The 22,679-nt window shown below is 36.3% G+C and overlaps 3 protein-coding genes across 9 annotated transcripts in view; 2 read left to right on the top strand and 1 right to left on the bottom strand.

Annotated features, from left to right (window-relative positions):
• LOC134755902 (aryl hydrocarbon receptor nuclear translocator homolog) overlaps nucleotides 1–8,942 on the top strand; it is a 44,758-nt gene extending 35,816 nt beyond the window's left edge. For all 7 annotated transcript variants that reach the window (XM_063692580.1, XM_063692578.1, XM_063692576.1 and 4 more), the window contains one exon: nucleotides 7,243–8,942. In XM_063692580.1, coding sequence (XP_063548650.1) covers nucleotides 7,243–7,400 — 158 coding nt within the window. In that variant the 3' untranslated portion in view covers nucleotides 7,401–8,942. The remainder of the gene's footprint in view (nucleotides 1–7,242) is intronic.
• LOC134755913 (cytoplasmic tRNA 2-thiolation protein 2-A) overlaps nucleotides 1–22,679 on the bottom strand; it is a 177,092-nt gene that overhangs the window by 75,441 nt on the left and 78,972 nt on the right. The window lies entirely within an intron of this gene.
• The window catches only part of LOC134755927 (trafficking protein particle complex subunit 8), a 35,851-nt gene continuing 31,693 nt past the window's right edge, over nucleotides 18,522–22,679 (top strand). The window contains exons 1-8 of the mRNA XM_063692614.1: nucleotides 18,522–18,808; nucleotides 18,971–19,132; nucleotides 20,294–20,582; nucleotides 20,669–20,813; nucleotides 20,903–20,984; nucleotides 21,217–21,314; nucleotides 21,470–21,658; nucleotides 21,738–21,838. Of these exons, the coding sequence (XP_063548684.1) occupies nucleotides 18,652–18,808; nucleotides 18,971–19,132; nucleotides 20,294–20,582; nucleotides 20,669–20,813; nucleotides 20,903–20,984; nucleotides 21,217–21,314; nucleotides 21,470–21,658; nucleotides 21,738–21,838 (1,223 nt within the window). The 5' untranslated portion in view covers nucleotides 18,522–18,651. The remainder of the gene's footprint in view (nucleotides 18,809–18,970; nucleotides 19,133–20,293; nucleotides 20,583–20,668; nucleotides 20,814–20,902; nucleotides 20,985–21,216; nucleotides 21,315–21,469; nucleotides 21,659–21,737; nucleotides 21,839–22,679) is intronic.

The following is a 22,679-nucleotide window of genomic DNA, read 5'->3' as shown; positions in this document are numbered from 1 at the left end:
CATCGGTTAAGATGTATAAAAGTAAATCATGTATTATTCAATCGTGCCTTGTAGCGCTATCACTGATCAACCATATCTTGGAACTGAAAACAAAACGTTTATGTTTTAACAAAACGCTAGAGGTAACTTAATAACTATAGCTAGGTTTTAGGCGGGGTATGTCACATGCTTAAGAGGTCACTTTCGAGTTAGGTCACGTTCTGAGGACGTCACTTTCTGTACGTCACTTTCTGTACGTCACATTCTGAGTTCGTCACATTCTGAGTACGTCACTTTCTGAGAACACCACTTTCTGAGGCCCTCGCTTTCTGAGTTCGTCACTTTCTGAGTACGTCACTTTTATAGCAAAGTAATATTTAAGCGTATACCTGCATTAACAATGGATACCAGCAATCATATTAGCTGTACGGCATAAAAACGGCCGTATGCCGTACAGCTGTTATGATTGCTGGTATCCATTGTTCATGCAGGTATACGCTTTAATCTTACTATGCTATAAAAGTGACGTACTCAGAAAGCGAGGGCTTCAGAAAGTGGCGTTCACAGAAAGTGACGTCCTCAGAAAGTGCCGTTCTCAGAAAGTAACGTACTCAGAATGTGACGAGCTCAGAATGTGACGTACAGAAAGTGACGTCCTCAGAACGTGACCTAACTCGAAAGTGACCTCTTAAGCATGTGACATACCCCCGCCTAAACCTAGCTATAGTTATTAAGTTACCTCTAGCGTTTTGTTAAAACATACTTAAATGTTTTGTTTTCAGTTCCAAGATATGGTTGATCAGAGATAGCGCTACAAGGCACGATTGAATAATACATGATTTGCTTTTATACATCTTAACCGATGAAATATTGTTTATTGCTTTAATTCCGTTACGCAAAAGTAAAAAAACCTGTAATTGGCCATTAAAGACTGCCACATAGAACTACCGCTCAGTACGGAGCGTCGCGCAGTACTTTCGAATTACTTCATGAATCTTCAAAACCAATCGAGATGCCATTATAAAAAAAATATAGGACATTAGTACACCATAAGCTACATTATTGTGTAAAAATAAAAAATATAAAAAATGCGAAGTTGGAAAAAAAAGATATTTAATACTAACTTCCGGTTTGTTATATGAAAAAAAGATAAAAGAAACTTTTTTTATAAATTTTCAAAGAAATCAACTAATATTCTCAAATAATCACTATTTAATTATAATTAAATCCATTGAAAGAATTGCAATAATAATTTTTTTTAAATCCGTTCCTCAAATTTTGTAGTTTTTTCAAATGCGTATAAATTTTTAACGAAGCAATATATTAAAAAAGTAATGATGCCAAATTTTTTAGTTTACATAAAGGTCCAATTAATCCAACAATGAACAAAATCCAGAACCTGACAATTTTTTTGCTGCCCGCTTGACGTGAAATGCCCCATATCAGAAATCCAGTGAACTACCTAGTCGGCTCATAAGTTCTGTCACTGGCCTTTAAAATTTAAATTTGGAACTCCTAAAACAAAAACCGTTCTGCATTTGAATTTCTAATCTTTATTAAATATTTGAGTAGTATAATTTTGCAATTTTCTGTTTTCTTCAACATGGAGTGGACGCTTAAAGATAGCCGTACCGCAATAATTGCACTATATCGTTGTGGTCACTCGCCGACTAAAATTTTTAAGCTACTTGAAAATTTAAAATTCTCTCTAAGATTTGTGTATCGTACCATAGAAAGATACAGTGAGGTCTCTAGTTTAAATGACAAGAAAAGAAGCGGTCGTCCGCGTACAGCTAGGACTCCAGCGGTTGTACAAGCAATTAGGGCACGCATTGCCAGAAATCCCGCTAGGAAACAAAAAGTTATGGCCCTCCAGATGGGTTTGAGCAAAAACACGGTGAAAAGAGTGCTTAATCAAGACCTGAGACTTCGTGCTTATAAACGAAAAACTGGCCATCTTCTCAATGGTCGGCTTAAAGCTTTAAGGCTTAAAAGAAAGTGCCGTTCTCAGAAAGTAACGTACTCAGAATGTGACGAGCTCAGAATGTGACAAACTCAGAATGTGACGTACAGAAAGTGACGTCCTCAGAACGTGACCTAACTCGAAAGTGACCTCTTAAGCATGTGACATACCCCCGCCTAAACCTAGCTATAGTTATTAAGTTACCTCTAGCGTTTTGTTAAAACATAAACGTTTTGTTTTCAGTTCCAAGATATGGTTGATCAGTGATAGCGCTACAAGGCACGATTGAATAATACATGATTTGCTTTTATACATCTTAACCGATGAAATATTGTTTATTGCTTTAATTCCGTTACGCAAAAGTAAAAAAACCTGTAATTGGCCATTAAAGACTGCCACATAGAACTACCGCTCAGTACGGAGCGTCGCGCAGTACTTTCGAATTACTTCATGAATCTTCAAAACCAATCGAGATGCCATTATAAAAAAAATATAGGACATTAGTACACCATAAGCTACATTATTGTGTAAAAATAAAAAATATAAAAAATGCGAAGTTGGAAAAAAAAGATATTTAATACTAACTTCCGGTTTGTTATATGAAAAAAAGATAAAAGAAACTTTTTTTATAAGTTTTCAAAGAAATCAACTAATATTCTCAAATAATCACTATTTAGATAATTAAATCCATTGAAAGAATTGCAATAATAATTTTTTAAAAATCCGTTCCTCAAATTTTGTAGTTTTTTCAAATGCGTATAAATTTTTAACGAAGCAATATATTAAAAAAGTAATGATGCCAAATTTTTTAGTTCACATAAAGGTCCAATTAATCCAACAATGAACAAAATCCAGAACCTGACAATTTTTTTGCTGCCCGCTTGACGTGAAATGCCCCATATCAGAAATCCAGTGAACATATGACAATGAATTTTCGACATATATGCATACTCCACCCCTAGATTTACGCTTCCGACAAAAATGTGAAGCTAATTTATAACCGTCCAATTGCAGCACATTCGGTTCATTGCCTTTCATAAAAGTTTCTGAAAAGCACAACACATTGTAACATTTTTTTTGCGTTATTAATTCAAGTTGATCGATTTTTGATTTGAGGCCTTGAACATTTTGATGAAAAATTTGGAATGTATAATCTTTGTCCTTATTAGGTACGAAAACAATCTTTGTTGGACGTGGGAGTTTTCGGTAGGCCCTCTCTGCTTGAACATGGTGTAGGAAGGCACTGGGTATCTATTATATAACTAAAATCGTCTAATGTTCCGTCCGTTTGAGTGGCTATTTCCGTGTAGTTCGTGGCCGACGTGTTGTCCTGCGTAGGAGAGTTGTCTTGATATGCGGTGCCGGTGCGAGTAGAGCTGCGGTTAACACTGTGCTCACTAGTTGTCAAGGTAGTTTTTGCTTCACCCTTTGTGTTGTGTTCTACTCCATTTATGAACAACTTATTGTTTCTGATGATTGCGAACTTCCCGTTCCTACGTGCATGAATGAAAAAAAAAACAAAGAACTTTTTTTAATAGTAACACATGATTTTTTCTAATAGCCTATTAGTAATAGGGAATATGCCATCATGGCACTTTTGTGTATTTTGTGTCTAAAAGGCACAATACTAAAGAGATACCCCTGCTACATTAATATATTGCCGTTAGGAGTGGAGGGAGACGCTTGGGCCGTGGGGTCAAGGCGCTCACGCAATATTTAAAGAATTGGCCAAGCCCCTCATAGATGCGACGGGTGACCGAAAGGCTAGGGCATACCTCGCCCAGCGTATTGGCGTTGCTGTTCAGCGCGGCAATGCTGCCAGCCTTCTGGGCACCCTACCAGACGGCACAGACCTGGGGCCAATGAGGGCTAACGCGTATGAATTCGCCGCTAGGGGCGCTAGTGTAGATGGTGGTCTTCGCAAAGTTCGAAATGTCAAATGTCACTTGTTTAATAACAATGACTGACAGCTGTTCTTTAGACCACCGTCAACAGTGGCGCCAACTGGTGAGCAAAAAAACGATAGCCCTCATTATTTAAGCGCTGCGATCTTTACGGCTTCCCCCACCACCCGCTTTGCATGGAGCGAATATATGGAAGTTAATCCGTGATTTGAAGTAACGTTATGTCCATTCATTCAGTGTTGCCATGTGCTAAATCGAAAAATCTTCAGCGGAGTTACAGATATGACGTCATTGATGTTGCAGGCCCTTTTAGCATTCGAAATTTAAACTGTCCCTTAAAAATACTGTAGCTAATTAATATAGCTTTTAAGTTAATGTGACAAACCATTTATGGACTTCTGGGTCTGAAATAAATATATATTTAATTTAATTTATTTGAACTGCATTTTTTTCCAGTACCTAAATCTAAATGCTAATACTTGTAAGTTATAATATACTAGTGGACTATTTTAGTTGGGGTTATTTAAAATGAAAGCTTAAATAATAGTATTTTATACAATCGTGATATAATAGAGAGCTTTTCAGTCGAGTACCGTGTTTAAGCAACGAAGCTTGCTGAGTTGCTTAAGTAAGGTACGAGATTGAAAAGCTTGATTATATTACTATTGTATACAATGGTGGCGCGTTGGTCCCGGCGGGTTGGTCAACGACACCTCCTCGTAACATGAGGCCCTGGTACCTGTTCCGCGCTAAATTCAATTTTTTAGACAGTTGTTTCTCGATTTTGGCCACCGTAGCCTATGTAGACTAACAAGCAACGCTAAGCGGCTTTCGTAGGGTATGGATGTTGCTATATGAAGGGTGTCACATGCGCGTTTCTGACTTATGAAGCAATTGTTTCTACTACAACATAAAATAAAATGTTTTTGTTGGCCAACCAATCACAAAGCAAATGCGACGCAGCAGCGTGTTTAAGTAGGCTAATTTGCATTGAATCGAGTCTCCTCAAACAAGAAATATTTTATCGAAATGTATGAAGTTCTATTTTCAAAATTTTTGTAATTGACTATATCGTATCGATAAAATTCTTATGCTCGAGTCGGAAGTGCCATAGACTATCCAACGTTGAAAAGAGTAAGGTCGTAGTGTTGCATGTGAAGTTGTAAGAGCCCTTATTCCCTGGAGCGTTCATCGATTTCACGAAATAACACTCAATAGATGGCGTTGACGCGCGGTACGCGAGCGCCAGCAACTATAACGCGTTTTGAACGCAGAGAAGAATAATCTTGATCGTTGTCGATTTCAATAGCAAGTAACATTATTTTTATTGTTATAGCCACTCTTTTATTTTATTTTATATGCATGGTAGTAGTAATTTCAGTTTATAATGTTAAGAAAATATACATACTTGTACCCAGAGATGACCAGGGTGCCAAGCCAAAATGCCAACCGTTTACGCTCCGTACTACTCCGTAGCAAACGAAACGTAATTGTCTCTGTCGCACTAATATGGAAGAGTGATAGAGAGAGATTACGCTATTGTTCGCTTCGGAACGAACGACTGGAATCTTGGCTAGGCACTCGGGTTTAGTACCTACCTACAGTTTACGTTAAAACCAAATCTGTAGCTGGCCACTGAAATGGGTAATAGAAAAGCGTTCCGTATGTGTTTTGCTTTCCAGAGTACCTAGCCAAGATGCCAGTCGTTCGTTCTGTAGCGAACGATAGGGTATTAAATGATTCACGGTTAGTTTCACTAGACTTATATTGACCGGGATATAGACCGTGATTACCTTTTGTATTTTTGTGAGCTCCCGATATTTTGACGCAGTGACATGCATCATGTTCACGGGTGACTATCGGGAGCTCACAAATAATACAAAAGGTAATCACGGTCTATATCCCGGTCAATATAAGTCTAACGATAGGGTAATCTCTCTCTATCACTCTTCCATATTAGTGCGACAGAGACGGTTGCGTTTCGTTCGCTACGGAGCGTAAACAGTTGGCATCTTGGCTAGGCACCCTGGTCATCTGCAAAGCGAAACACATACGGAACGCGTTTCTATTACCCATTACAGTGGCCAGCTATAGATTTGGTTTTAATGTAAACTATAGGTACCTAAACCTGGGTGCCTAGCAAAGATGCCAGTCGTTCGTTCCGTAGCGAATGATAGGGTAATCTCTCTCTATCACTCTTACATATTAATGCGACAGAGACAGTTGCGTTTCCTTCGCTACGGAGCGTAAACGGTTGGCATTTTGGCTAGGCACCCTGGTCATCTGGACAGCGAAAGACATAAGGAACGCGTTTCTACTACCCATTTTAAAGGCCAGCTACAGATTTGGTTTTAATACTTTTAATGTAAATTATATTATAGATACCTAAACGGTTGGCATCTTGGCTAGGCACCTTGGTCATCTGGAAAGGGAAAGACATACGGAACCCGTTTCTACTACCCATCCAGAGGCCAGCTACAGATTTGGTTTTAATGTAAACTATAGGTACCTAAACGGCATCTTGGCTAGGCACCCTAAGGACCCGATCACCTAGGCGAAACAATTTAATATTTGTGCTATAAAATGTACCTATGATCACATTGATCACCCAAGAATCAAGATTTTCTAATCGCAGTATACACCACTTCTCGGAACTAGCTCGCAGGTTACGAACGCAACGAACGCCTGACGATCGAGCACAGGTCCGTCCCCTAAGCGCGCTCGGCGGAGACTGAGCGCGCAGCGTCGGTGCAGCGTGATTTAATCGTCTTTTAAAAATATTTAAATTTACGGCAAAATAGGTCCTATAGTTATGATTTTTTTTTTAGGGTTCACGTAAAGTTAGAGTTTGCTATAATATTATTTTGAGGGCTAAATATAAGTACAATTTGCGATAAAAAAATATAATGCGACCCTGTTTTTGCCGAAAAAATGAAGAAAAAACTGAAGGTATTTTATCATTTTTTTAAAATGAATCTTTGATTTTCAATCATTTCAGCCCCTCGTACAAGATATGGTGAATTGAATTGTAATCATTCATGTACCAAATGATTCTTGTTTACTGCAAAATTGGCAACCGAAACGACACTTCTCACTGCAAATTTTGAAAAATACTCCCAAGAAAACTCATTTATTTTAGGTTTAAAAAGACAAAATGAAAACTTTAACTATTTCAGCCGCTAGTTTAGGAAATGATTATTTAAGAACGTTAACAATTTTTGAATAAATAGTTACGTCGTAATGTTGAATGAAAAAGGTAGCATTTTGCAAAATACGCTCGTTTGTAGGAATAAGGACTTATTACACAGATTATACTCGACGAGTAGAAAAAAAGATGCAGGTTCCCCATTGTAACATTATAGCGGCATTCTCATAAAGTGAAGTTGTATTTGGCAGGTATGTGGTCGTGGCAGGGCGGCGGCGCGGGCGCGCCGGGCGCGGGGGAGAGCGCGGCGCCGCACGAGCTGTCGGACATGCTGCAGATCCTCGACCAGAGCGGCGGCGCCGCCTTCGAGGACCTCAACATCAACATGTTCAACTCCAACTTCGAATAGCGCCACGGTTCTCGAGGTTGCCGCCCCGCTTCGTCGCGCGACGCTGCCCCCGTTCGATCTCTGATCGACCGTACTGCCGGAGACAATTGAACTATCGATGACGCATGAATTCGAAAGAGGTGTCGCAGCTTTACTAGAGGACGCTTCCCTACGCGGCGGTTTCCGGTGACTCATAGTCAATCATCGACCGCGGTTGACATCAGTCCAGCGTCTGTTAGTTTCGGTTGCCTGCAGTAGCACGAAACCGAAGCGCTTCCCGCGTCCGCGACTTAGCGTGTTGACAATTCAACTAGCTCTTTATCGCGGGATGATATAGCTTTCAATAAATGGCAACCCACTGTACAAATCATGTACCTTACTTTGTAAAAAATAACACAAATTCACCATACTCTTCTTTGACGCTATTTTATATTTGCGAATAAGATTGTGGAGACTAGTTAGGTATTGTGTTATCGAAGTATTGATTGATGGGCTAAAAGGTAGAGCGATGGATCGGCAGCTAGTTATTTAGCATACGTATATATTTTTATGTAATAAAGTTAATAAATAAAAACATAGGTTTAGGATAGACATTTACTTGATAGCAATAAGATGAACCTTTTTTTTATTCATTAGACAGTTTAGACATTTAATTTTTAAGAACAGAAATAAGTTAGGTCCAACTATTCCTGGCTAAATATAATTTAAGATTAAATTATCTGACATAAGATGAATAAGTACTGTGTTTGCCGCTAAAACTAAAATGTTTGAAGGAGAACTTTTGTAATTGATTTTAAATTGGTACCTTCTTAATGTGAGCTTCGTGATTCATTTAGAGTTTGTTCTGAACATATTTTGGAAAAAAGGTGTCACTGATAGATGCCAATAATAACGACAACGGACAAATTTATACGTTTTGTCTGATGAGTTGATGACGGCACATATTCTGTAATAATCTAGAGCTGTGACGTGTAATGACGCATCAATGATTAAGTTTAGTGAAACAAGTATTACATGTATATTATAAATCGTTATATTAATTTAAAAGGGTCTTTCAGGTCACAATGGTTTATTGATGTCTGAACTTGACATCAAGCTCTAAATTAAGACCTTTTTATATTTTCCTACGTTCAAGTTTTATCGTGTATTTTAATGCTGCAATTAACTTGTTACCAAGGGAATATTGAGTCCACATAGATTTTTGTGCTAGGGAACAGTGTTAATAAACTAGTAAGCAATATGTCCGCCGATTCTCACCTTTTAGCCGCATTTGGTATTCAACACATTCTAATGCCTTCTCTGGCACTTATTAAATACTTAGCAATTTATATTTTAAGTTATTTTTAATTACTACATTAAAGAGTACCTACGATAACTATGTATAAATTTTCATTGAGAACTTATATATTTTTACCAGAGCCTAAGAACATCCTATTGGGATATAACTGATTTAACTAATGAACTTATACTGGCTCTGATATTATTTTATTTTTAGATCGATAGAATTGAGTATTAAAATTTGTAAAATGATATTTTCATTAAAATTAAGTACATAAACATTGAGCAAGTTTTTTAAAACTCCCAATACCTACTGCATTGACAAACAACACACATCTAGAGTCTGACTATGCTAACTCGGCAGCGATTTTGATAACACACTGTGCATATCATGGAGACTGTATAAAGGAGCCAAATCTCTATGTATGAAAAGTGTCCATCAAAAAACAGTAATTAGGCGGCGCCACCATGCACCGAAATACTACCAAAAACAACCTACGTAATTTGGTCGGGTTATTTGTTGCCTTATATGGTTCATGTTATACTCATGTCCCAGAGCCTAACTAGCGCCACCGGAGAGATTAGGAACTATTATTTAAAGCTTAACGCGGTCACTTTTACAACAATTCTGCCATAAGAGATTGCGATCCTTTCTATACCATCCATAGTGCATATGTTATTTTAAACGTCAATCTTCTATGAAATTATGTATGTTTGGAATAACATTTGCACAATCTGTGCTGCCAAATCGCTGCTGAGTTAGCTTGGTCTGCTTATGCATGTTGTAAGATGAAAGCTATCAAGATAATATGTATTCGATAATATTCTAAATATAAGTTTTTTGTTTTCCTTTTATAATATCAAACATAGATATAACTCCGTAGTAGATGGATACAGTCTAAGGAAAAACGTGCCTCAAAAATCAAGAAAATTTTATTCTCGTTCAGAGGGCGCTACTAGTTTTGGCCTACTGTCGTATAGATGGCGTTGACGGTTTCGTTTGTTATTTAACAATTTTAACGCTTATCAGTGAAAGAACATGGGTTAAAATCATAAAAATAATTAATGCAAATAAATAAAATCATTTATCTATATTTAAATACATTTTATCGTACTTTTATAAATCTTCATTTTTAGTTTTAAAGTGTGTCGACAGATGGCAGTGAATTTACTGGGGTTACAAAATCTCAGAATAATGACTAAAGCATAGAAGTCGGGCAAAAATAAAAGCTTGGTAAAAGGTATCGTATTCACAACACGCTATTACTTTTTTCTATGAGTGAGTGAGACAACAATCCGCAAGTTCTTTCGTTTTTGCTGGCCAATGCCATGCCAATGATGGCATGCTGAATGCCAATGTCATGGATGCCAATCTCTTACGGCAGAATTGTTGAAAAGGTGACCGCTTTCAGCTTTAAATAATAGTTCCTAATCTCTCCGGTGGCGCTAGTTAGGCTCGGGGACATGAGTATAACATGAATGCATGAACCAACAAATAACCCGACCAAATTACGTAGGTTGTTTTTGGTAGTATTTCGGTGTATGGAGGCGCCGCCTAATTACTGTTTTTTGATAGACACTTTTCATACATAGAGATTTGGCTCCTTTATATAGTCTCCATGATGTGGTCCTATAATATAATCCAGCCAAATAAAATATATGTTCGTTATTTCACAGGTAGCTGTCAACTGTAACAACTTGACATAGTCGTATTATTTTAGTTGTAATATTTCGGGAATTTCAGCGGTCATCTTGGTTTATTTTAATTATATTGTTGCTGGTCCTGAAAGATTGTTGGAAAACGTGCTGAGTTTTTATTTGTAATGGTTTGAAGTTCCCTTTGTGATAACGTCTTGTGTGATCGAGGGCTGTAAATCGCATACAGGAAGAAAAGAAAATACGCACGAACCGATAACCTTTAATCGGTGAGTATTGTTCAATTTTGAAGAAATTAATTTATAGGACCTGACCCTAAACATTGAAATCGATATGTTGTTTATGTAATTATTACTTGCATTCAAGTCTATATAGATTTTTGCATATATTTTCGAACTTTTCTGCTAAGTATAAAGGTTATATTTTTGGCATAGTGATGTATCGACCTCAGATCAGTAACCTATCGACATTTACAGCTTTCTTATAGTTTGGCCCAGGACTGTCTCATTTTAATTGATGAGTACAGTCAAGGGCATAAATATATATACATTCCCAGTCTTAAAAATGTGTGTACGCTCAGACAATAAAATCGTGTTCACATATTTTTGAGCCATTTGTCTGGATCGATATTTTTGCCTTCGACTGTACCTATAGTTTTCTTTGTTCTTACTTACTGACAGATTGTGTTTGCCAGACTATAGTATAATACTAAAAACCGGTCAAGTGCGGGTCGGACGCGCGCACCAAGGGTTCCATACTTTTTAGTATTTGTTGTTATAGCGGCAACAGAAATACATCATCTGTGAAAATTTCAACTGTCTAGCTATCACGGTTCATGAGATACAGCCTGGTGACAGACAGACGGACAGCAAAGTATTAGTAATAGGGACCCGTTTTTACCCTTTGGGTACGGAACCCTAATAAAAAAGACATTAATGATCATTGATGAATGTTCCTTTTATTAATATTGTGTAAACCAACAATATTAATAAAAGGAACATTCATCAATAATATCTCACAAAACTCAACTTTTTATTTCAGATTTCCAAAGGACGAGGAATAGGGGACATTACTGCAATGTTCTGCCACTAGAGTGCAGCACTAGCTTTTTTAGTGCACCGTAGAGTAACTTATTCATACTGTACCTTTCCGTTTTTTAGCCACTGGGCGTCGGCTCATCGTCCTGTTTAGTGTTTACCGGGACCCCAAATAAGTAAAAAAAACTGTAATACCTAGGTTAAGATGTACTAACTCTAATATTATAAGTCTGTATATAACTAACAATCTACGGGCAATCTGGCCTGAAATAAAGAATTTTATTATTATTATTTAACAGGTTTTTGACAAGTTTTCAGGGGATCTACCGGAAAACTCGAATCCGAAATTTCGTTATCTAGCTGCCTCTTTATCGCTCGAATACGCAAGAGTGACAGAGATGTTAGATAACGAAAGTTCGATTTTCTAGTTTCGCGATAGACCCTCAGATTGTGATAGTGGCGCCACCTACGCCGAGTTTCGCGTAATATTCCCTATTATTAAATAAAAAAATATATTACACGAACGTTTTTTTTTTCATATCCTATTTGGTACATACATGACTAGAAACTATACTTAGTCTTTTAGCATTAGAAAAAACGGTAAACCATTTCCACGTGTCTTTTTATTGACAAGTTTTTTTATAAATATAGCAATATTTTACTTATGAAAGCAAAAGTATGTAAATGATCGTATATTATATTTGTTGTGACTTATTTTCAAAGTGTTTTTCGATAAAACGACACGTTAAGATCGCTCGCCTTCTTTCCAATGATAAAAAAACGAGAGGTATAGTTAGACGGTTCTGAGTGGTAGACTGCAAATGAGATAAAAGCTATATTAGGTACATGCATTCATCCTCATATCAGGCGGCTCTTTGATTCCAAGGATTGCATAATTTTTATACTTTTTAATGATTTTTAGAATATGACAATTATAGAAAGTATAAAAGTTATGCAATCCTTGTATTCAACGCATTTCATTTCATTTCAACGAGCCGCCTGCTACAGATTTCTTGAAATTGCCGCGTTTTTTCAGGTTCAACTTTCATTAGTCAGACTATTATCAATTTTCTATGAAATTATGTATGACGTTTGGAATAACATTTGCACAATCTGTGCTGCCAAATCGCTGCTGAGTTAGCTTGGTCTGCTTATGCATGTTGTAAGATGAAAGCTATCAAGATAATATGTATTCGATAATATTCTAAATATAAGTTTTTTGTTTTCCTTTTATAATATCAAACATAGATATAACTCCGTAGTAGATGGATACAGTCTAAGGAAAAACGTGCCTCGAAAATCAAGAAAATTTTATTCTCGTTCAGAGGGCGCTACTAGTTTTGGCCTACTGTCGTATAGATGGCGTTGACGGTTTCGTTTGTTATTTAACAATTTTAACGCTTATCAGTGAAAGAACATGGGTTAAAATCATAAAAATAATTAATGCAAATAAATAAAATCATTTATCTATATTTAAATACATTTTATCGTACTTTTATAAATCTTCATTTTTAGTTTTAAAGTGTGTCGACAGATGGCAGTGAATTTACTGGGGTTACAAAATCTCAGAATAATGACTAAAGCATAGAAGTCGGGCAAAAATAAAAGCTTGGTAAAAGGTATCGTATTCACAACACGCTATTACTTTTTTCTATGAGTGAGTGAGACAACAATCCGCAAGTTCTTTCGTTTTTGCTGGCCAATGCCATGCCAATGATGGCATGCTGAATGCCAATGTCATGGATGCCAATCTCTTACGGCAGAATTGTTGAAAAGGTGACCGCTTTCAGCTTTAAATAATAGTTCCTAATCTCTCCGGTGGCGCTAGTTAGGCTCGGGGACATGAGTATAACATGAATGCATGAACCAACAAATAACCCGACCAAATTACGTAGGTTGTTTTTGGTAGTATTTCGGTGTATGGAGGCGCCGCCTAATTACTGTTTTTTGATAGACACTTTTCATACATAGAGATTTGGCTCCTTTATATAGTCTCCATGATGTGGTCCTATAATATAATCCAGCCAAATAAAATATATGTTCGTTATTTCACAGGTAGCTGTCAACTGTAACAACTTGACATAGTCGTATTATTTTAGTTGTAATATTTCGGGAATTTCAGCGGTCATCTTGGTTTATTTTAATTATATTGTTGCTGGTCCTGAAAGATTGTTGGAAAACGTGCTGAGTTTTTATTTGTAATGGTTTGAAGTTCCCTTTGTGATAACGTCTTGTGTGATCGAGGGCTGTAAATCGCATACAGGAAGAAAAGAAAATACGCACGAACCGATAACCTTTAATCGGTGAGTATTGTTCAATTTTGAAGAAATTAATTTATAGGACCTGACCCTAAACATTGAAATCGATATGTTGTTTATGTAATTATTACTTGCATTCAAGTCTATATAGATTTTTGCATATATTTTCGAACTTTTCTGCTAAGTATAAAGGTTATATTTTTGGCATAGTGATGTATCGACCTCAGATCAGTAACCTATCGACATTTACAGCTTTCTTATAGTTTGGCCCAGGACTGTCTCATTTTAATTGATGAGTACAGTCAAGGGCATAAATATATATACATTCCCAGTCTTAAAAATATGTGTACGCTCAGACAATAAAATCGTGTTCACATATTTTTGAGCCATTTGTCTGGATCGATATTTTTGCCTTCGACTGTACCTATAGTTTTCTTTGTTCTTACTTACTGACAGATTGTGTTTGCCAGACTATAGTATAATACTAAAAACCGGTCAAGTGCGGGTCGGACGCGCGCACCAAGGGTTCCATACTTTTTAGTATTTGTTGTTATAGCGGCAACAGAAATACATCATCTGTGAAAATTTCAACTGTCTAGCTATCACGGTTCATGAGATACAGCCTGGTGACAGACAGACGGACAGCAAAGTATTAGTAATAGGGACCCGTTTTTACCCTTTGGGTACGGAACCCTAATAAAAAAGACATTAATGATCATTGATGAATGTTCCTTTTATTAATATTGTGTAAACCAACAATATTAATAAAAGGAACATTCATCAATAATATCTCACAAAACTCAACTTTTTATTTCAGATTTCCAAAGGACGAGGAATAGGGGACATTACTGCAATGTTCTGCCACTAGAGTGCAGCACTAGCTTTTTTAGTGCACCGTAGAGTAACTTATTCATACTGTACCTTTCCGTTTTTTAGCCACTGGGCGTCGGCTCATCGTCCTGTTTAGTGTTTACCGGGACCCCAAATAAGTAAAAAAAACTGTAATACCTAGGTTAAGATGTACTAACTCTAATATTATAAGTCTGTATATAACTAACAATCTACGGGCAATCTGGCCTGAAATAAAGAATTTTATTATTATTATTTAACAGGTTTTTGACAAGTTTTCAGGGGATCTACCGGAAAACTCGAATCCGAAATTTCGTTATCTAGCTGCCTCTTTATCGCTCGAATACGCAAGAGTGACAGAGATGTTAGATAACGAAAGTTCGATTTTCTAGTTTCGCGATAGACCCTCAGATTGTGATAGTGGCGCCACCTACGCCGAGTTTCGCGTAATATTCCCTATTATTAAATAAAAAAATATATTACACGAACGTTTTTTTTTTCATATCCTATTTGGTACATACATGACTAGAAACTATACTTAGTCTTTTAGCATTAGAAAAAACGGTAAACCATTTCCACGTGTCTTTTTATTGACAAGTTTTTTTATAAATATAGCAATATTTTACTTATGAAAGCAAAAGTATGTAAATGATCGTATATTATATTTGTTGTGACTTATTTTCAAAGTGTTTTTCGATAAAACGACACGTTAAGATCGCTCGCCTTCTTTCCAATGATAAAAAAACGAGAGGTATAGTTAGACGGTTCTGAGTGGTAGACTGCAAATGAGATAAAAGCTATATTAGGTACATGCATTCATCCTCATATCAGGCGGCTCTTTGATTCCAAGGATTGCATAATTTTTATACTTTTTAATGATTTTTAGAATATGACAATTATAGAAAGTATAAAAGTTATGCAATCCTTGTATTCAACGCATTTCATTTCATTTCAACGAGCCGCCTGCTACAGATTTCTTGAAATTGCCGCGTTTTTTCAGGTTCAACTTTCATTAGTCAGACTATTATCAATTTGCCAATTTCGTGATTATTCTTTTACACGGCACATAAACTTATGCATAATTTATCGATATAAAAAGTCGACACAGTTACATCCCTAGCAAATTATCAAACTTATGACACCGTACGTAAATGAGAAATAACAAGCATATATGCATCTCTTTTCGGCACATTATCTAATTCGTAAGGAAGTAAAGTACGGGTATACATATTTGCGAAGCATTTTTGCCCGACTTCTATGCTTTAGTCATTATTCTGAGATGCTTTAGTCATTATTCTGAGCTCCAGACTACGCGGCTTTGAGCCGCGATTCGCGCACGAGTGTGGAGGGCCCGTTTCATCAAATTAAGCATCTTAATTAAAAATAATATTAAAACGGCTCTTTCGGTTTTCCATAAGTGGTTCAGATAATAATTTGAAATTAAATACGGAAAAAACAAGTATCGTTCAGTTTAAGAGTGATCGAAAAAATAAGGACATCCTAGAACTAGCCGTTGGCGATGACACTCTACGATCCGTTGAGGTTGTTAGGTTTCTAGGGGTAGAAATTGATTCTTTTCTTAACTGGAAACAGGAATTGAATCAAATCGAAAACACAATTAGTTCTGCCTGCTTCGCTCTAAGAAATTTAAGAGATACCATCGGAACAGATCGGTTGAAAACTGTATATTACGCTTTAATAAACTCAAAACTCAGATACAGCATTAAATTCTAGGGGCAACGTATAGTTATAATATAAAAAGGGCTTTCATAATTCAAAAGCGGGCAATAAGAATAATGATGCGTATACCTCAGTGGGTTTCATGTAAAGACTTCTTTGCCAAATTAGAAATTCTAACTGTACCATGCCTTTATATTATGATACTCTGTACAGACTTAGTAAAATCTCTGGCAAGTAGTGAAACTGTAGAGGCTCGAGCGATAAGACTGGCAACAAGGACAAAAAATCTGAACCGCCCTTTACACCAAGACTAAAAGTCACTGTGCTCGGAGCTCGGTACCAGGCTATCAAAGTTTTTAATAGGCTACCCACAGAACTCAACGCTATTTCTAACCCGTTCATATTTAAAAATAAATTGAGGTCGTTTTTGCTGGGAAAATGTTTTTATTCAGTTGAAGAGTTTTTCCAGTACAGTAATGAATCTATTTAATTTTGACATGTGCATCGTAAATGAATCGTTGTTTTTTTTTTTTAGTTAAGTATTTGTTTTTTGTATGGATTGACATGTTATCAAATATTTAATTAAATTGTATGTAGTTATTACAAATTATGAATTTTATTTTATTTGTTTTTCACTTGTTATTTAATTTATTTAATTTTATTATTAAAAATGTATTTATTTGCTGACATGTCCCATAATTACTCAGTTTAATTAAGTTATAAGCATGTATGTAATTAGTTCGTAAGATTTCTAACACAATGCATTATTTTTAAAGAAATAAATAAATGAAAATGAAAAAAAAAATATAGGAACTTTGTTTATAATTATAATATAGTTTGTCAAAGGACTGTCTCATTTCAAACATAGACAAAGAGAATCATACTATCTTTGTCTTACACTAGTACTAGCACACAAAAGAAAAGGATGAGTATAGTTTTTTTTGTTCTTATTTACTGCCAATTTGGTTTGACCAACTATAGATCATCCTGCATATATTCTTCGATGGTATAGTATGATTTTTTTAATAGAACGGGCTTGAGCTTATTTTTGAATAAATGATTTTTTTGTGTATTTTTTATTTCAGTAGGTAACTTATTGTATATTTTTATTGCTCGGTAGTACGGTCCTTTTTTATAAATGTCTAAGAATGGTTCAGGAAGAATGAGATTATCTTTGCGACGCGCATCTTATTAAATTCAAATAGGTGTAAATTATTTTTAATAATGAAGTTATTTCCATGATATACAAAGAGGGGAGAGTCAATATTTGAAGTATCTGAAAGTGAGGTTTGCTACTGTCGGTCTGTGGAATAGTTGCCAATATACGGATGCATTTTTTTTGTATTATAAAGATGTCGTGGGCGTCACTGCTATGGCCCCACAACAGCAAACCATAACTAAGCCAAGACTGTGCATATGCGTAGTAAGCTGACAAGGCGCACTGGATATGTGTGTTTGATTTTAAGATGCTGAACGCGTAAAGGAAGGAAGATAATTTTGCTTTTACTTTGGCTATAGGTTTTTTCCAATCTAGATGAGTATCAATAGTTAGTCCTAGTAGGGTACATTTTCAGTCTCTTCTTTTATGTTTAGATCTTGTAATAGTGGTGTCATGTCAGGCAGTCGTTTCTGGGATTTTTGGGAGGTCGTTTATGTATATTAAGAAGAGCACACATCCCAGTACGCTGCCTTGGGGAATGGAGCTGTTGACAGTTTGCCACTTGGATAGAATTTTTTGAAGCTGTCCGGAATCTTTATGGTAATGGTCGATTTGCACGAATTGTTGTCTGTTTTTAAGGTATGAGTTTAGATGCTATTGTTAATAAAACAAATCGTCAGCCGGTTGTATCGCGGTGGAAAGACCGTGTTACGCGTTTCGGTGGCTGCCATTCCTCAACCCACCAACGGAGCGGCAGCTGGCGTTCACGAGGGTTCATCATACATAGCCGTTAACCACTATACGAGTTTTCGCCCGGAAGACGATGACTGACGAAATTTGCGCCTGGCTCGCGGTCTATTAGGCCTCATTATTACGAGCGCTTTTTCAACGCGCGTTAAAAAAGCGTTAGAATGACACAAATGGAAACATGTGTATTTATTCACACGATGGCGGTAGCGCTTTTTATCAAGAGTTGTTGGATTTTCAACTTTAAGCCTTGGCCTTTAAATTAAATTTAGCGTGCGGGCAGATTCAAGCGCTTTTTTAACGCGCGTTTAAAAAGCGCTCGTGTTACGAGGCCTTATGGTTTTCGAACGCTCCTTCAGTTGTCAATACTGACGTGCGATGTGACAGTTTGGTGATGGGTGTCTGCTGTCTGCAGTCTGTCTCAACTCTCAAGTCTCTGCTGTCTCTGTGTTCTTGTGTTCTTCTTGTTGAGTGTGAAATTGTGAATGTGAAATCAGTTTCATATTTCAGTGTTTTGTAGTATTGTGTTTTCTTTCAGCGGAAAGCAGAATCGAGAATCCTGCATGAAACTTATAAGATGAAGCTCTTCTAGATAATTTAAAACAAATATGGCTAGATCGGGAAAAAGTGCGCAAGAATTTATTCAAAGCTCCTTTTCGCCTATCATTGCAGTACTATGCAGTCCAAAAGTAGAACATGTTACTTCAAAAAACAATTTATCTTTTACGGAGCTGTTACAGCCGTTCGGAAGTATGGACTGGGAAGGTATTAGTTTTAATGTAATAAAAATCTGTTTGTTTTGTTGTATATTTGAAAGTAAAGGATCTATATAATAAATTCTAATTTCTAGGTATCTACACCTGGATATTAGAATTTATTATATTGATCTGGGCTTCGTATTTCTAATTAAACTGAATTTCATCATAGGTCAGATTCGAGAGCCTGGTGGAAGTGTATGTGTTGTTAAAAACTGGAAAGTGATAATAAGGGATGTTCATTGGAAACCCTTGCCGCCCACTGAAGCAAGGAAGCAATTGAACAATGCAGTCTTGCACAACTACACTGAAAAAACTGTTTTACTAGAGCTAGGTAAGATTAATAAACTCACAGCTTCATCATGGATTCTAACGAGAATACCATGTTTGTTGTTGTTAACCTTGCTTTTGTATTCTAGACTACTAAAATAATAAGTTTTCTCTGTTGATTGTTCCAATTTGCTAAAATGTAAGATCAGTTTCTAATGGGTAGTAAATTGGTTAGGATACAAGAGTATGGTTGGATTACAATTGTTTTCGTTTTTTTGTTTAACTCCATGTAATAATTTGTATTTACAAATCTTGTAATACTATATTAGGGTGTTATGAGATGGTGTGATGATGGAGACAAAAGGTGGAGCCCCAGTGACTTTTCACATCACATTCACTCTTCACTTCGCAATTTTGCAGCTTGCTGTACAGCTGGCATGAAAATTAAAATGGTTACATAAACTAGTTACATTTTACTCTATTATACAGAAACTAGTTACACTAGTTACATTACAGAGTTCCCTTATATGAGCCCCGCTGCAAATTAGTTTGTCTAGTTCGACACATCAATTTTGTTTATCCTAATAAATTTTACACATGAAGATAAAATGACCCAGTAATGGGAACCGTAATAGTAATGTTTAATCTAGTTTATTTTGATCGTATAATAAAATTGCATGAGATTCTTATTGTTAAAAAAATGTACTTTTCAAAAACATTCTCTAAATCATATTGTCCTCTCCTATAACACTGCTGCATGCATGGGCTCGAAACAAAATTGTCAGTACATTGGTAGAGCCGTGTTGCTTTTCCTAGTAATAGCCCTTTTGACATCTGTTATATTCCTACCCGTCAAATAAAATAAAAAAAATCGTTATTTTTTTCTTTCAGTACAAACGGTATTTCTTGTATTTGGATTTAGTTATTGGAGAATATTACCATATCGCATTAACATTAAATGTTAGTGATTTTTAAACTTAAACATTATTTTTGTACAAACGCGAGAACCTCAAAAAATGGTCTGACTAGACGAAGCATCGGGGGTCTTAGGGATAAGTTCACCTTTGTACCTAAATTTATATGAATTTCATGTTAACCATTTTTTTTTGTACAATAAAGTGATTTACTACTACTGCTACATTTTGATATCATCACTCCAGCCAAAATGAATTACTGCTGGAGAAAGGTAAAGGAAATAACATTAATAACTCATTAATATTTCCAGATGGCAGAAAATTTGATGTCCCTCAATCAACACGTTGGTTTGATGCTTGGAGAGAGACTTATCTTGAGGTGCAGTTCCCGTCTGACCATGAGTACACCAACCATTTCCTCTCTTGTATCATTGTGGGCACAACCCTCGATGATAATATCATTGACACGTTCAATACCTTAAATCAGCAGTATGCACAGCTGCAGAATGTTACACCACCAAAATTGCCAAAGTGGTTCAACAATGGTGTACTGAAGTCATATCTTTTGTTACATGATGTTTCTGCTGTAAGCAAAGACAAGTAAGATGCCTAACTCATTTACTACTCAAACAAATCTAAATGTATCTTTCCACTTGGTCAACTAATATAAATTCTCATTATTTCAGGGCTGATGCTGCATTTGACACCTTGAAACAAACCTTTGGCTCTGGCAACTGTTTTATGCTGGCAATTAACTCTAAAAGCACCACAGATCCAAGTTTACCAACAGATTACTGGGCTCAGTTTATAAAACGATCTAATGATTCAACTGTATGTATCTGTGCTTAAATAAATACATATCATATTTAAACCACATATTATCACAATTAACAATTAAATTGTTTGATAATAATTTCCAGAGTGAAATGTTATCATCAGTATCAAACCTGCCAACAACACCCCCAGATCCACAACCTTTTCCTGTTGGTACTGGCACATCAGGTAATTTAAATTTTGGACATATTCTGTATTAAGTCAATGACAAGTGTCGTCACATAACGTGGGATAAGGGCAGGAAGAAGAAGTCAATGACAAGTGTTGGTAAAATAATAGCTGTAACACTATGTTTTGTCCATGGGGCGTACAAAAACTAAAAGGAAACTTACATGCTAATTGCTAATGTGAAACAAGTGCAAAATATCAACAAATTATAGGTTTATGTTTATTTTTTCAGATGATGGTACTGTACCCAATCAAAATGTTCCACCAGAAGGTTTGCATCCACTGACTACTTCTGAGAATGATGTTTATGATAACGCTAACAGCTTACAGGTGAGACTAGTGATCACTAGCAAGTTGCATATTAACTTAATTTTAAAAGTTAAAAGGGAAGTGAAACCATGCAATAGTCTAATTTTGTAATTCCAAGTGGACTGGTTCATTCACATACTTAACTATTTGTAAAATAATACATTAATTTTTTTTAGACTCACTCATTCTCAGGCAGCTCAGAGAGTATGAATGTCAGTGTAAAACCACTAGATTACTCCACTGAAGTCCATGGACTTGCTCTGAATGCTAATGATATTGATTCCATCAAGAAATTTCTTCAAGAGTATGCTGGCAAAGCGCTGCTTCCATATTTAGAAAAACAAATATTGCAGCTATCTGAATTGGTATGTACAATTACTGTTGTTATTTATTGGTATTGGTTGGGTTGCGTTCAACGAATTGTAACTATATACTGATTTTCAGGTTGCAAATAGAAAAGGTGTTAGTAGATCATTACTGTCTGCCACCAAAAGATGGTTTGGTACAGGAAAGGGTGGGAATACAACTGGCAACAATACTGTAATGTGAGTAATATTAATTAATTTATTTAATCTAAATAAATAATAATTTATTAAAGGATACAACTGTAAGGAGAAATTATAAGAAAATAAAGCAGTTGTTAGGTTTACCGCAAAGCACAGTAATAAAAAGTCATTAGAACTATCTTGAAGGTCCAAAGATTATCGGCTCTATCTCTATAAACAATAGATCACAAGTCCAATAATATATAAAAAAAATCTGTTCAAAGATTCTCCTAATGTAATAGTACATTATGATACAAGTGTGCTAAGTTGGTCATTACACACGAAGCGATATTGTGCGCGCGAGCTGTAAGCGAGCGCGCAATAAGAAAGCCGATGTGTGTAATGACCAATGCACACGCGTTTCATACGTTTTTCAACACACTTGCGAGAAAAAAAAGAAACTCATATTAATCAAATTTTAATAGTTAAAACAGTTAGTATTGTGTGTTTCATCTGTCATACTCGTACTGCCGGCCGGTCCTCGCTCGCCCCGGCCGCGTGCGGCGCGGCGGGCGGGCCGGCCGGGCCGCGCGCCGCGCACTCGCCTGCGGGCGCGCCCGTGCCCGCCGTCCGACCAATTAAAGAAGGCTCCCTTTCCATGCATATTATTAGCAATCAGTTAGCTTCTTAACTCAGTCGGATAATATAATGAAAAACCACGAGTGGAATAATACACTGAAAGAGCACGCGTGTTTAATATCTAGGATTATGAGCCAAAAATCGGTGGAATAAAAACGTCGTTTTGAGCAAGTGTGTTGAAAAATATATAGCACTATACTTACCCACTAACTAAATGCACCGTGACGGCCCTAAAAAGATTGATTGCCACTACGCACACAAC

This window comes from Cydia strobilella, chromosome 3 (genome assembly GCF_947568885.1).
Source record: "Cydia strobilella chromosome 3, ilCydStro3.1, whole genome shotgun sequence".
NCBI classification, from domain to species: Eukaryota; Metazoa; Arthropoda; class Insecta; order Lepidoptera; family Tortricidae; genus Cydia; species Cydia strobilella.
This window is presented reverse-complemented; position numbering and strand designations above follow the sequence as displayed.